Genomic DNA, 13,709 nt, shown 5'->3' on the forward strand with positions numbered 1-13,709 from the left:
AGTGACCCTGAATATGTGCTTACTCTTCAACCTCAGCATTAGTCACATGACCTGTGGCCATCCAGATGACATTGTCTCATCTGGAGCTTCTTTGAAGGCACACGTGGATTCTCCGCTCTCTGCATGACTGTGGAGCTCGTGCTGACCTACATTTGTCTATATCCATCCAGACCACGACACTTGCTTGTCACTTAGCAAATACTCTTGGGCTAAAGGAGGTGATTAATAATGGATGGTTAAATTACTCCTTGGCAAAAAATACACAAATAAATACATACACTGCAAAAATATAGGTCAATACAGTATAATGGAGTATGCGGCATATTGATAAAGGCAATGATTTAAAATGTGGCTTAAATTGTGAGATCAATTAAGTTTGAACTTTAACCTTAATTACTTTACATATTTCTCTGAACTATTTTCCCATGACCTTGATGATTTACATGTTTAAGATAGTTATTCAGATTATTTAGCTGTTCAGATTGTTAACTGTCATAAAAATCTTAAAATGCCAATTTGTAAGCACACTAATTGCAACACTGTAAAATGAGGAAAACCCCAATTTTTTAGTTGTGAAATGATGGTCATTCCACTCCAAAAGAATGGTTACATTTTGGAAAAACATCATGGTTTGGCACTGAATAAGTAATGCCGTGGCATACCTCGGATACGATACATCACTAGCATGTGCTATACATACTAGCATACTAATGACAGTTATTAAAGAAGTCAACTTTACTTTGAGGCACAAACACTGTTCTTTTGGGTGAAAGTCCTGTGTTTGTCCTCTGATCCTGTAATAATTGCTGCATTCAAATGAGGTCATATTTACTACGTTCATAAGAGTCTAAATGTGCATATATAATAGCTCCCCCCTCTTGTGGTACTCATGACTATGGAAGTGGTAATTCTCTGAAAGCTCTGAGTTCACAAGTTGTGATATGTTTAATGACATTTTCAGAAATGTGCAGGCCATGGATGTTAATGTTTTAGTGGGTAATAAGAAAATATATTGTAATTTTAGTAAGGTGGTCCTCATAGTTTTATAAGTACGTCTGAGGAAAATGTTGATATTCCCAATGGCCTCATCTTTTTCTTCTGTCGCTATGGCTTTGCATTTTTCTGCATTACGTGACCAGCCAACTGGCTTCCTAAACTGTTAGCCTTGGTGTCTTTTATACACCAGCAGTAACATCCATGTTGCCTTTGCCTTGCAGCCATGCTCTCATCCCCAAGACTTAACCACCTGAACACCAAGCATGTTGTGTATAGTAGTACAGGGTATAGGGTTAAAATGAACTGCTTGCACAGTCAACCCATGTGGTCATTTTTTAGTGAGAGCAGGCTAGTCTAGACAAAAGAAGTGTGACAGCTGCACTGCTTTGTAGTTTTTTGAGTTGCTGCCACCTCAGCTCCATGTCAGAACCCTAAAAGTGTGGAGAAAGCTTCTCTTTGTTTAGAAGTGACGGCTAATTTATGTTTGAAACACAATACGTTGTCAGTTCTCAACACACAATCAGTGCATACAGTAGACCTACTAATGATATATATTTAAAAAAAAAAGCTGATATTTTCTTTGAAACCTAGTTATGAAAGCAAGTGAATGTGAATCCCAGCCACTGTGACTGGCCATTTTAGCAGCAGATCATAAAGATGAAAGCAACTTCATGCGCCTCAGCATCCTCTGGTGAATACGACAATTACAGTAGTTTGGCAGAAGGCAGTCGGGAGGGAGCCGTGCTGAGAGAAGAGTCTTTGTTTGGCTGTGGCCTGTCATATGGTCCGTTTGTTTCTGTCTAGGACTATTCTCTGAATCTACCTCTGGTGTAAACACAAGCCAGCTCCACAATTATTCATAATTCAGGAGACATCTTCAGCAAACAAGTGGCAAATGATAATTGGCCACACCGATGCCCTATTTACTTCATCAATGATCTCATTTTCTAAGTAATTTAAGTTTATTGCACACAGTGACGTTTACCAAAAAAATTAAATATTTATTTGTTTTCATCTTTTTTTCTTTTCTTTTTTTTTTTAATTTCCAATACATTTGCAAGTTAAAGTCGACATTGAACAGGTTGTGAATATCAGGTGGATGTGACCAGTCCATTCATTATGTGTTACTCTTAAACCTCTCCCTCTTAATTAGGCACAACCATTCTGTTGTCACTAGTTCCCCCACCCTTCCTCCCTCCACCAAAGGAAATAAAATATCAAAATCAAACATCTCAGGATATAAAATGAATCAAAACATACTGTACACATTCACACACAAAATCTGGAATGAAAATTGGCTCCCTGTGGGATGACGCTGGCAACCAGCCAATTCCACAAAACAGTCATTTTGTTTCGTCTTAAATCACTGTTGCGGTTTGTGCCTTATTGCCTTACAATTGGCTGTGGAGAGGATAAGAAAAGAAACTGTTAACACATAATTGTCCTCAGTTTGTGACCCCCCCCCCCACAAAAAAAAAAATCTTTTATAAATCACTAAAATACAACAAAAGTGTGTCAGTCTCAACCAGTCACACAGAACTGGTAGCTCTTTTCTTCTGCAGTCCTTTCACTCCATCTGTTCCCTCCTTCGCCCCTACTTTTTCATTGATGACTTGAGTTGGTTATTTTACAAAAGTGGTCATAGAAAATAAATACAAATATTTTCCAGAATGTAATTTTATATGACCCAGATGTCACATCTTTGTCAGTATTGTGTATAGTCCCCTGCCACTGCAGTCTCTTCTTTCTTCCATGTTGATTCTCATTCTTTAATAATGTCCTCCTCCCCTCACTTTTTCTTCAGCACTTCAGCAGAGTTCACTGTTGCAGTTACCATAGTGATCATGGTGTAAATAAATAAATAAATACATAAAAACAAATAAATACATAAATATCTCCTCCCTTTTGAATAAATACTTGTTTGTCAGACAGTTTGCCTTGGCATAGTTTAACCCTACCTACTTAATGCTGATACTCTGAAAACAGTCACAGATCAAAATAAAGGTTCTCATTTATAATTTGGGAGAGAGAAATAAAATCCTCCCTTCAGACTTAATGGCAATTTTGGTGACTTGATATCTTTCTTTACTCTTTCTCTTATAATCGCCAGAGCTTTCACAATGAAGTCCGAAAACCCTTGCAAAAGATTGTAAAAAGACCCCAAAAAAACTCAAAGTTTGACACTGGGATTTTTCTTCCAAAGAGATAAAGAGGTGGTGCTCTGTCTATAAGGAATACACAGTGCTGGCTCTGAGTGCCAGAGGGTGAGAAGAGGAGGCAGAGAAGAAGGAGGAAGGAGTTTAAATGTCTATCTGCAGAGGAGAAGCTGTGCTAGGACCCTTCCTCTTCAGGGTTTCCTGGAGCATAGTAGCCTGCCAGTTGCCTGAAACGTGGTCCCCAGTCGCTGAGGTAGGAGAAATCCTGCTCCGAGGTGGTGGACAGCGTGTGGATGGAGCTTAGCGAAAGCGCTGGTGAACTAGTGCCCTCGAAGGCATACGTCTGGAAGGAGTCGTACGGCGGCACCGACAGGTCAGCGTCAGCCTGCTCCACCTTCTTTCGGATGTAGCCTTTGAATAAGGAGAAGTCTGCCGCTGCCGCTGCTGCAGCCCCCTCTGCACCACCACCCACACCCACACGGTTGGCCTGTATCCACTGCGGCAGAGAGCGGATGTCAGGGCCAGAGTCACAGCTCTTGGCCTCTGGGAAGTCATAGAGGTTCCTCAGGGCACTCATGTCGTATGCTTGAGTGTCCTGCTCCCCTCCGCCCTCGTCATTGTACTTAATGACGTTATCCCTCATGTCCTCCTCATCCTCAGCCATCCTCTGGCCCTTCCTGTGGCGTTTCAGGGTCAGGATCAGCAAGACAAGGACTGACAGAGAGAGAAAGAGAGAGACAAAGATTGTAATTTCACACTAATGGGCAAATATGTGCAGGTTGAACACGTTATCAAAGAAAATCTTGATATCAAGTGCAGGACAGTGTTGTTGGCAATTCAGTGGTTTGCATGGTACAGTAGTTAAAGCAGCAGGCAGCTCTGCAGCAGTGCAGCAGCAACAATGCAGTCAGTGTGAACACTGCAAGCGGCAAGCTACAGCAGTTTGGTGAAGTTGCTGTCACATGCTGCTCAAGTATGCAGCTTTACCCAGGCGCAGTGCTTTGGCACAACATGACATAAAGGTTAGAAAGATCTTTTTTCAGATCAACCTGAATGTTAGGAAGAGAAAAAAATAAGGAGAATGACAGATTCCCATTTAAGGGGTTTTATAAACTGTCATTAAAGGAAGTGCTTAGAAATCTGTGGCCTTTCCTCGCTTGCTGCACAGTAGAATTGGTTTAAAAGGCTGATTTTAAAGAGCTCCCATACAAAAATGGAATTCATCTCACTAAGAATACTGACATACAAATCCCAGATTCAGAGCATTCAGTACTCAAGATAACAAGTGCACTAAAGAAAATAAGTGCACTAAATGTGTACATGGTGTATATGGCTTCACATCAAACATGCAATATGCATGATGGATATGCAAGTACCCTTAATGCTAAAGTTTCTCCCATTGTAACTTTAATTTCACCTCTCAGGGCAAAGGCACAGCAGGGAAGGATAATATATTATCAAGTTTTACATTTGAAATGCATGAGCATTGATTTTTCACAATCCTGATTGCCTTGCCCAGAAATATGATTCAAAAGGCCTAATGTATACCAATCTTTATATCAATACTCATCCAAATCGAGCGAAACAAAGACTTTGTGGTTCCATCACTGCTTACAACCAGAGGCAAACACCTCCAAAGAGAACGAAATGCCTCATAAAATAAAGTCTGGATTAAAGAAGGGTAAGCAATTGAGATGCACCACGTTATAGACTAATGAGACGAGAGGAAAACAAAGGCTGTATGCTGCGATAAATCAATGAGGCTTTAATTTCGGCTTAGTTATTTTAATTACTGCCTACATTTGTGATTAGACAAGTCTCACTTGGCTCAGACACCCACCCCCTGACTCCATCCGCCCTCCTCGGGGCTGCACCCTTCCTATGAAACCACATTTGTTTCAGACTTACAGCAACATCAAATGTCATTTTCAGCCATGATAAAATCATATTACATGCAGTTAGGAATGAATTGCGCACACTGGGGAGTATGAGAAAGATAACGAACAATGCAATTTACAATATGAATAAATGGCAATCGACACCCGTTTTGATCAACTAAATTATGCGCGAAGAAGGATGTGGACAGGGATTTATATACAGTATGTGGTAAATACTCATGACACAAAATAATAAACAGATCACATTATCATAATATTTGTCTATAAAATGATGCAGGGATTAATTTATTACATAAATGGAATGATTGGAAACAGCTAAACCAGTGTGTGAATTCAAAACAGCTAGTAATAACTCAGTCCATTAATTCCCTTATATATAATAGATTACTAATCAAAATAAATGTGATTCATGTGACACAGAATGTGTTTATTCCTGCACTTCACAATATCAACTGAATTACTGAAAGCTATGAGTGGTCTTTTAGTAATTGTCATACATGCTAAGAAAAAATAATAATAGTGATAAAATTAGGCTTAACAGATAGGAACTGTGCCCATTTTCAAAATTGATACATTATTTCTATGGTCCAAAAATAGTAGACCTGAACAACTCTCTGCCAAACACAAGTGCTAAAACTCAAATTTGTGATTTTCTTCAAGTATAAAGTTTAGAGCTTCTCCACAGACAATAAATTGAGAAAGATGTTACGGATGACACTGGCAGCCCCAGGACAGAATGTTTCGAGAACTTTTTGATACTGTAGAATAAAGCTCATTTAGATAGAAAAAAAGACACACAAGCTCTTTAATTTAAAAAAATCAGTCTAATTGTCTATGCAGCAGCTCCAACACATTCTCACTCTCTCACTCAACTCCTAAGTGTAACACAACAAAGGTGTGTAAGCAGCAGCAGACAATGACCCTGATGAAGACCTGTCTTTTCAATCTACATTGCCACGTAAAATAAAGGTATTACATTTTTGCACAAACCCTACACATTTTTGCATTGTTTTTTAAGGAGGCTTGCATTTTATATTTTTTGATTGAGAGTATACCTCACCCATGTAATGAGCCCTTCATAAGGTGTTAAAAACATTCTCACTCTCACTCGTAGAATACCGATGCATGGTCAGTGGCTTTACATGACATCATATGATGCGCTAAGTACCCCTTATGCGTCAGTTTTGGACATTTGGGAAGGCATGTGAATTTATGCTCGTTACATGCATTATGTCTTTAAAAATATATATTTTCAAAGGAATGATAGTTTCTGCTCATTTATTGCACACAGTCCCTTTTCAAAACAAATTCACAACTTAGGTGAAAAACTTAGTTTTAGGTTCAGTAGGCAAAAATGTATGTGGTTAGGTTTAGATAAAAACATTGTTTGGCTTAAAATAAGTACAGTTGTTCCTAATGTAATGTGACATCAGGTGATGTATGTCAGTAGCATAGTATTCTACATTTTCTTTATACTACAGTAGAGTTGTCTGAAGTGTCAAAAAATGCCACTGCCTGATGCATCTCAAACTGCTGCTAAAGTGTGCCATGGTGCATTGGTGTCTGACACCGAGGTCCACCGACTACGCGTCAGTATTTGAGTGGGCAGTAGGACTGCATCAGTTCCAAACTTTATACTTGATGACATCACAGGTTTGAGGCTTCCTTCTCTGGTTTCTGGCTTTGAGAGAGATTAGCTCACATTCAGAAATAGTCACTTAAGTTTCCTAGATGATAGGAATAACATAATTGAATTCTTATTTAGGTGGTGTTTCCTTTAATAATTGTCTTTCTGTAACAACAAAGCAAAACAAATCTGAAGAGATGAAAACATTTGTCCTTAATTACTAAGTTTTCCTGTAGCCAGTCAGCTATGGACTGTGTTACTGTGCAACACTGGAGAGAATTCCTTTTCCCTCCCTTTTAGCAGGTACAATGAGCAGCTACTCTAAAGGAATGCCAGTGAAGGGATATTTAGATAGATCATTAACCAGTAGGCACCATGCGTCTTCTGGAACAGATAGCCTGTTGCCTTAAACAAATGCCTACAAGCTCACAGAGATAAAAAGACTATCAATTATAATGGGGCCTGTGCTGTCTGGGACAGCACAGATTGTTTGATGCTCTGAAGCCACCAGAACACCCATCCATACATTGTGAAAATGAGATATGCCCACATTGTTTCACAATCTAACTAGAATAATGTCGTGACTTTATGTGCTGTGTAATATCACACATGTTAAAGCACATATTGGTAAGCATGGGGGGAAAAAAGCCCAGGGACAAATGCTTCCTTTCTAAGTGACCTTGAAAGTCAGGATGAGACAATGAAAAACAATTCACCTTTTCTGCTTTTGTCTTCTTCCGCTACACTTTCTTTTCTTGTGAGCAAACTGCAAAAAAAAAACCCATTGATTTCAAGCATATAATCTGTACAAATGACTTGTTGCTGCTCCTAGTAATTGTCTTCATTTGGTGTAAATGGCCTAAAAAATAACTTTGGGAGTGAAAACGCCCCGTGTGTTCCCTGCCTAAAGAGCTGTGCCAGCCTAAAGAGCCTTGCTGATCTTGAATGGGGATTTTATGCAGTATCTCTGACTGATAATGTACATTCGTTCTCCTCTTGCATTGTTTGCCGGGCTCCATTGGGAGAGCGGTGTCTGTAACCATTGTGTTTATTCTTCCCCTCCATGAATGGGGCGAATTAATTGCCACTGGGTTGAGGAAACAGTCATGGTTTGTGGTAAATTGCAGCGCGCACTGCCATGCATACTAAACGAGCCCTAAGACAATTACTCTAAATTCACACTAATGAGGAGAGTAATAGGAAACTTGATGCTATGAACTCCCTCATACGTGCAGATCAGCTTCTTCTTCAGTAAATGGCATTTAAGGAGTGACAGTGTGCGGCAGTTCAGTGTGACGCAAAGATAACCTCACTTCCGAAAAACCCTTCCTCACTGATAACGTGAGTGTCACTGTCTCTTGGGTACACAGATGCTTAAACTGTAAGATATTGGAAAGCTATTTATTCTGTCGGAGATTAGCATGCCTCAGGCAATATTACAACACCACGTACAGAGCTAACCTTAGTAGGAAGCATATGTACCTGTGTATTGCTGCCTCCTATACATAAAAAGCCGGTCCCCATGCGTACAGATGTCGCGATAAGCGTTCCTGACAAGACAGTTAATTTACCCTTGGGCTGTGCTGGTTGCCCCCACCCAGGAGTTCATCACAAGCAGATGGGAGGTAATTGGAATGGATGCATGCAGATGCTGCAACGCAGTAGAATGGATTCATCACATCAGGCCTATAAATGAACTGATGGAGGGACTGTTTGTTTGTAAGGTAATTAGGCAAAAATTTGTTTTCATTTTTCTCATCATCCAACAATTGATGTAATAGAGGTGGTCCAGCCTCTGGAGAGAGGGAGTGTTGGCTGGCTGGGAAGGGAGGTAGACGCTGTGTGTGTGTGTGTGTGTGTGTGTGTGTGTGTGTGTGCACTCGCGCATATATATAACAGGGAACATACTCATCGTTACACAGTCACCAACAGGGAACGGCAAAACTAACAGGGGACATTTTTTAAGTCCCCACTTGGACATGCTCTAAATCATCATAAAATCATGTGTTATGGCCTCTGGTGAAATTTTTCAGATTTTGCCAAGAGGGACCAAAGTGTGTGAGTGTTTATATCCATATTCAGAGCTCTCCCTCCTGGTTGGAGCTGGTATTTGAACGACCCATTCACACACGTCGCTTTTAACACTCCTCTCCCCAGCAGCCTTTCAGACTGCAGATGGGCCGTTAAACAGGCTTTAGTAATGTTAATGTGGGTGACATGAAGACCACAGAATGTAATGTATCAAATATGATACAAATAGCATGATAGGGTTAATAAAGACACCAGTCTCCTGAAACGTGATTTGTTATTAGTCTTTGCATTAAAATTCAAGGCTTGGCTTTAGGTGATTTCATAAGTTTTAAGCTCTATACTGTATTAAAATAAAGGGCTACCCAGAAGGCAGGAGAGAAATCAGTATTTTAGAGCCTTAAAAAAAGCAAGAAAACTATAATCCAAGCAGAATAAACCTTTACATAAAATGATCAGCAGTAAGATTTTTTCTTTTTAGGTTTAATTATGTAAAATGATGTAACATCAGACCTTGACTAGACCTTTAAAGTTGTTCAGTCCCTGACGATACTGACCTGACCAGTTTTCACGAGCACTGAATGTCAATCAGTTTTTCAATATACTTCAATATACACTCTCAGTCTGTACTCATAGAAATGTAATTTGTTTGGGTGCACATTATAGAAAAACATGTCCAAACATAGGATAATGCAACATGAGTCCACTGTTGGCTGGTACATAATGACAATTAGTTCCCTCTTGGATAGCATGGAGTGACGTTCACACTCCACCATGTAAAGAATAAATAAAATGAGATAGATAAGACTTACACAAAAGAATCTCACCTAAATAATTCCAAAATTATTCCTCAACTATGATTACAATGACTGTGATTATTATAATTATAACTAATATTTTATAACAAACTATAAAGGCTCAGTTTTAGTGGATGGCTTAACCATCTAGCTTGACACTGTTTTATACAATACGGCTTCCCCAGAGGGTGAAGGAAATATTTTAAAATCTAAAAAAAGGAGAAATAACAATAACAACAATAATAATAATAATAATAATAATAATAATAATAATAATGGTAGGAAGAAAATGTGGAGAGAAAATACCAGCAAGATCTTTACTAATTTTAATGAATTGCTTAAATTAGTTTATTATCAGAATTTAACTTAACCTTGAGATTAGCTCAATCCTCCAAACTCCCTTTGAGTTTTAGATGCACTAGAAGCACTAGATTTCTGTCAATCTTACAATGTACGTATGTTTTTGTTTCTCTATAATCACAGGAATGCATTTTATTTGCTGATCTACTCTACAGGCAAAAGAGGTCAACACTTGTGTAGTATAAAGAAACAGGGTCCACAGTTGGCTGGTACATAATGACACAAGTTACTTGTAAATATATCTAAACTAAATCATGTAATTTTTTTTGCTTCTAAAAGGATCTGTAAGTATGTATTTTTGTAACTGAATATAAAGGCTCAGCTGTTGTGGATGTCTTTACCATTTTTATAGCTTGACACTGTGTTTAAAAGGGGCTACCCCAGTCCATTCTCATTGTTAACTTTTCAAATACATTCCCTCTGTCAGTGCTTTTGGCATACCTGCATCAATCTGGATCATGGCAGGATGATGTGAGATGAGAACATAGCCGGACAGAGCCAGCGGCATTGTTATTATAATGTCAGTAGACAGCCAGACAGCACGAGGCACATCTGCATACATCTTGCGTGGCTAGCATCACTTGAGAATATGGATGGACGTACTCAAAACTTCCATTTAACAGTTTTTATAAGCAAAAAAAATGCCATGCAAGTTTTAGGTTTTATTTTTGAGAATTTAAAGTTTTTTTTTCTATTGGGAAAAGAATATTAAAACAAAATGTTATTTTTTTTTTAAAAAAGGAATAAAGTTTCATCATCATTGAATGATGCCTTTTTCATATCCAATATTTTCATAAAATGAATCAAATAATTTAATAATATCTTTGCTGGTCCAAAGTCTTCTTTGTAAACATCAGAGCCACTCAGAAATACTTAGAGGGCAACTGAGGAACTGAGTGGATTAGTTGTGGGCAGACATACAGTGAAAATCAGATTTTAACCGGTTTAAATAGTTAAGAATTCTGTATAGTTGCAGTGATTTGACAAAATTGCAGGGTCTCCCAGAATTCACAGGAATCAGCTGAATTTGGCATTTATTGTTATGGTTGAAATCCAATGTATGTGTGCCCATCTATAGGAATCCATTTTATTTTGTCGCTCCACATTACAGAAAAGAGGTCCACACTTGAGTTGTATAAAGTGACATGAGTCCACTGTTGGCTGGTATATAATGACACAAGTTCCATCTTAGATATATAGTATAGAGTGACATTCCCATTTCAACATGGATAAATGACAAAGAATAGGAAAAAAAGAAGTTAGATGCATTATTGTTCAAAGAAAATAATCTTACAAAAATGTAATAATAAAATTATTTATTTTTTAGGAAATTGGAGATAGAAATATCATTTTAGTTTTTTCGATACATTGCTTTTTTGAATCGTGCACCTGAATAAGTTTTGAGTTGCTGTTTAAGAGTGTGCTCCTTTTTACCTTGTGTTGAAAACACATTGACAACCCATCATGATATAAATGACTAGGAGCAATCTTTAATGGTATTTATATAATATGGGAGGTTTTGTGAGCAATCAGTTTGTCTCAGTTACAGGGATAAGTCAGTTAGAGGAATGATTAACCTCTGAAACCCTCTGTTCAACTGCTGAGATGAACTATTTCAAATTCTATAGGTTTTGGCTGTACTTTTGGCTGTACTTTAACTTTAAATTCTAAAAAGGAAAGTCAGTCCACACTTTGTCCCCTCTTGGCCTGTACAAAATGACACTTCTTGTTTTGTTTTGTTTTGTTTTGTTTTGTTTTATATTTTCTCCAATGTTTTAAATTAATCTTAAATCTGCATTAGACAGACAAAATTGTATATACACATTACTAGATCTCAAGAAAACCAAAAACAACTACAACTACTAAAACAACTAAAGAAATATAAAACAGCCAACAATACAAAAAACTGCAGAACTAGGATCAAAATAGGATTCACTTTCAAGTAAAATAAAAAAATAACGCTGAGAGATTTGGATTGGATTGTCTGCTGTGTACGACCTTTAAAGTCTTCTGTTGTAGGAGAGGGAACTGAGGAGTTTTAAATGGGTGTACTGGCATGCAAATTACCAGCACATTTATGGATTGTGTCTTTAACAGAGGCTGACTACTCATTTTGTATTGGATTAAATGATTTGCCATCTCTCTGTGTGCATGCTGCAGTGACCAGAGGGACTTATTATTATTCAACACAGTTTTGGTTTATATGAAGAATTTCAAATTCCTTAAAGGGTTTTTAGTTTATGATGTAAGCATTAAACAATCCTCCACATTGACTGAGTGGAGTGTCCAGCACCCATGTGCCTTTAAGGTTGCCTCTGAGAAATGAGTGACTTGGAGAGGTGAGGGGTCAGCGTGTGCAGCTCTGTGCCAGGCCTTGATTCTCTGCAGTGGGGTTGGTTTCTTTGTTGTTGACGATGGTCAATAGGCCATTCCACATTGCTTCAGAGATGCTAATTTATATTAGCTAGAATGTTACATCCAACTCTGACTGCCTGAGACATGGGTCTGTCCCCTGTCCTGGGTTAAGCAAGTGGCACACAGTGCTTATTTTAGCTGGTACAACATCTCTGGATTATTGGGAAGAACATCCTAAAAGTTTACAGATTGGGCATATAATTCTCCACTCAAATTCCCACTAGCTTGAATACTGATACAAAAGTTGTACTTTTTTTTACTGGATAGTTAAATATTTGAACATATTTAATCACCTAATAATTACATGAATTTCATGGCAAACCATTGTGATGTTACATAGTTTATTGTGCCAAGTTAACATTTAATTGTTCTAATCATAATAAAAGGTTTGGTTTCAACTATAGGAGTAAAACAAAACTAAAGAGTAAGAGTGATCGTCTGATCATCATGTTAAACATATTCAGGAAACAGAAATAAAATGTCAGAATGCAACATTGAGCCAAAGAAAAAACATGGTGGATTATTGTAGTTTTGTAACATAGGTTTTGTTATTGATCTGTAATGTTGAATTTATGTAGTCCATTTTTCACCTCCTGAACCCTTTTCATTTGAGCTGCAGTGATATAAATTTAAAAGGTTTGGTCATAAATCAGTTTGAACTTATATATGAAAATAAATAGTTTTCTAACCTATAAAACATTTAATGGGGGCAAAACGTGTATGCATGCTAACACAGCGCTGAGAAACAAAGCATTTTTTAAGTGACTGTAAGATTTAAAACAGCAAATGCAACTTTAAAATGGCTTCTCCCAAATAATATGTCAAGATCCACTACATGGTATTTTTAACAGTTTAACAATATACCATCAGTAGTGTATCAGTGTATCAGCTGCATACCATCAGTAGTTGCAATTTATTTATTAGTTATCAAGTAGTATTGACAAAAGTGAAATTAACAGTCTGTTAACAGCCAGCTTAGGAAAGATGACACTGACATGTAAAATTACCAGCACATTTATGGAGCGAAATGCATCCCTAAAGGAGGTTAAATATTCATTTGTTTGTGAAAAAATTGTTGTTCATCTCTCTAAGATGTTAAACATTTGATTCAGTGGTGCTCTGCATTATTCAGTAAGCAATCACATGGTGTTATAGATATATTGTTAGATTTATGAGCCTTCAGTTGATGAAGCTGACAAAAATATGTAATTTCCTCTACACTGAAGAGGTGGAGGACCAGCACCCATATGATTCTCAGATCCTAACTTTGAATGTTGAACAGTGGAGACTGCTGCCACTGAGAAGTGAGTGACCTGCAGTGAGTGAGGGGTTTGACTCTGTGCAAGTGAGTCTGTGAAAATCTGTCAGGCCTTGATTCCCTGCAGTGCGGGGGATGGTTTCTTCTAGCTGACGATGGTCGTTAGCACATGAC

The 13,709-nt window shown here is 38.0% G+C and overlaps 1 protein-coding gene across 1 annotated transcript in view; it reads right to left on the bottom strand.

The window, feature by feature from the left end:
- Nucleotides 1-1,811: 1,811 nt before the first annotated feature.
- cdh22 (cadherin 22) overlaps nt 1,812-13,709 on the bottom strand; it is a 315,121-nt gene continuing 303,223 nt past the window's right edge. The window contains exon 17 of the mRNA XM_042495051.2: nt 1,812-3,866. Coding sequence (XP_042350985.2) covers nt 3,328-3,866 — 539 coding nt within the window. The 3' untranslated portion in view covers nt 1,812-3,327. The remainder of the gene's footprint in view (nt 3,867-13,709) is intronic.

This window comes from Plectropomus leopardus, chromosome 2 (genome assembly GCF_026936395.1).
Source record: "Plectropomus leopardus strain MGB_pleo_1.0 chromosome 2, ASM2693639v1, whole genome shotgun sequence".
Classification (NCBI taxonomy): Eukaryota; Metazoa; Chordata; class Actinopteri; order Perciformes; family Serranidae; genus Plectropomus; species Plectropomus leopardus.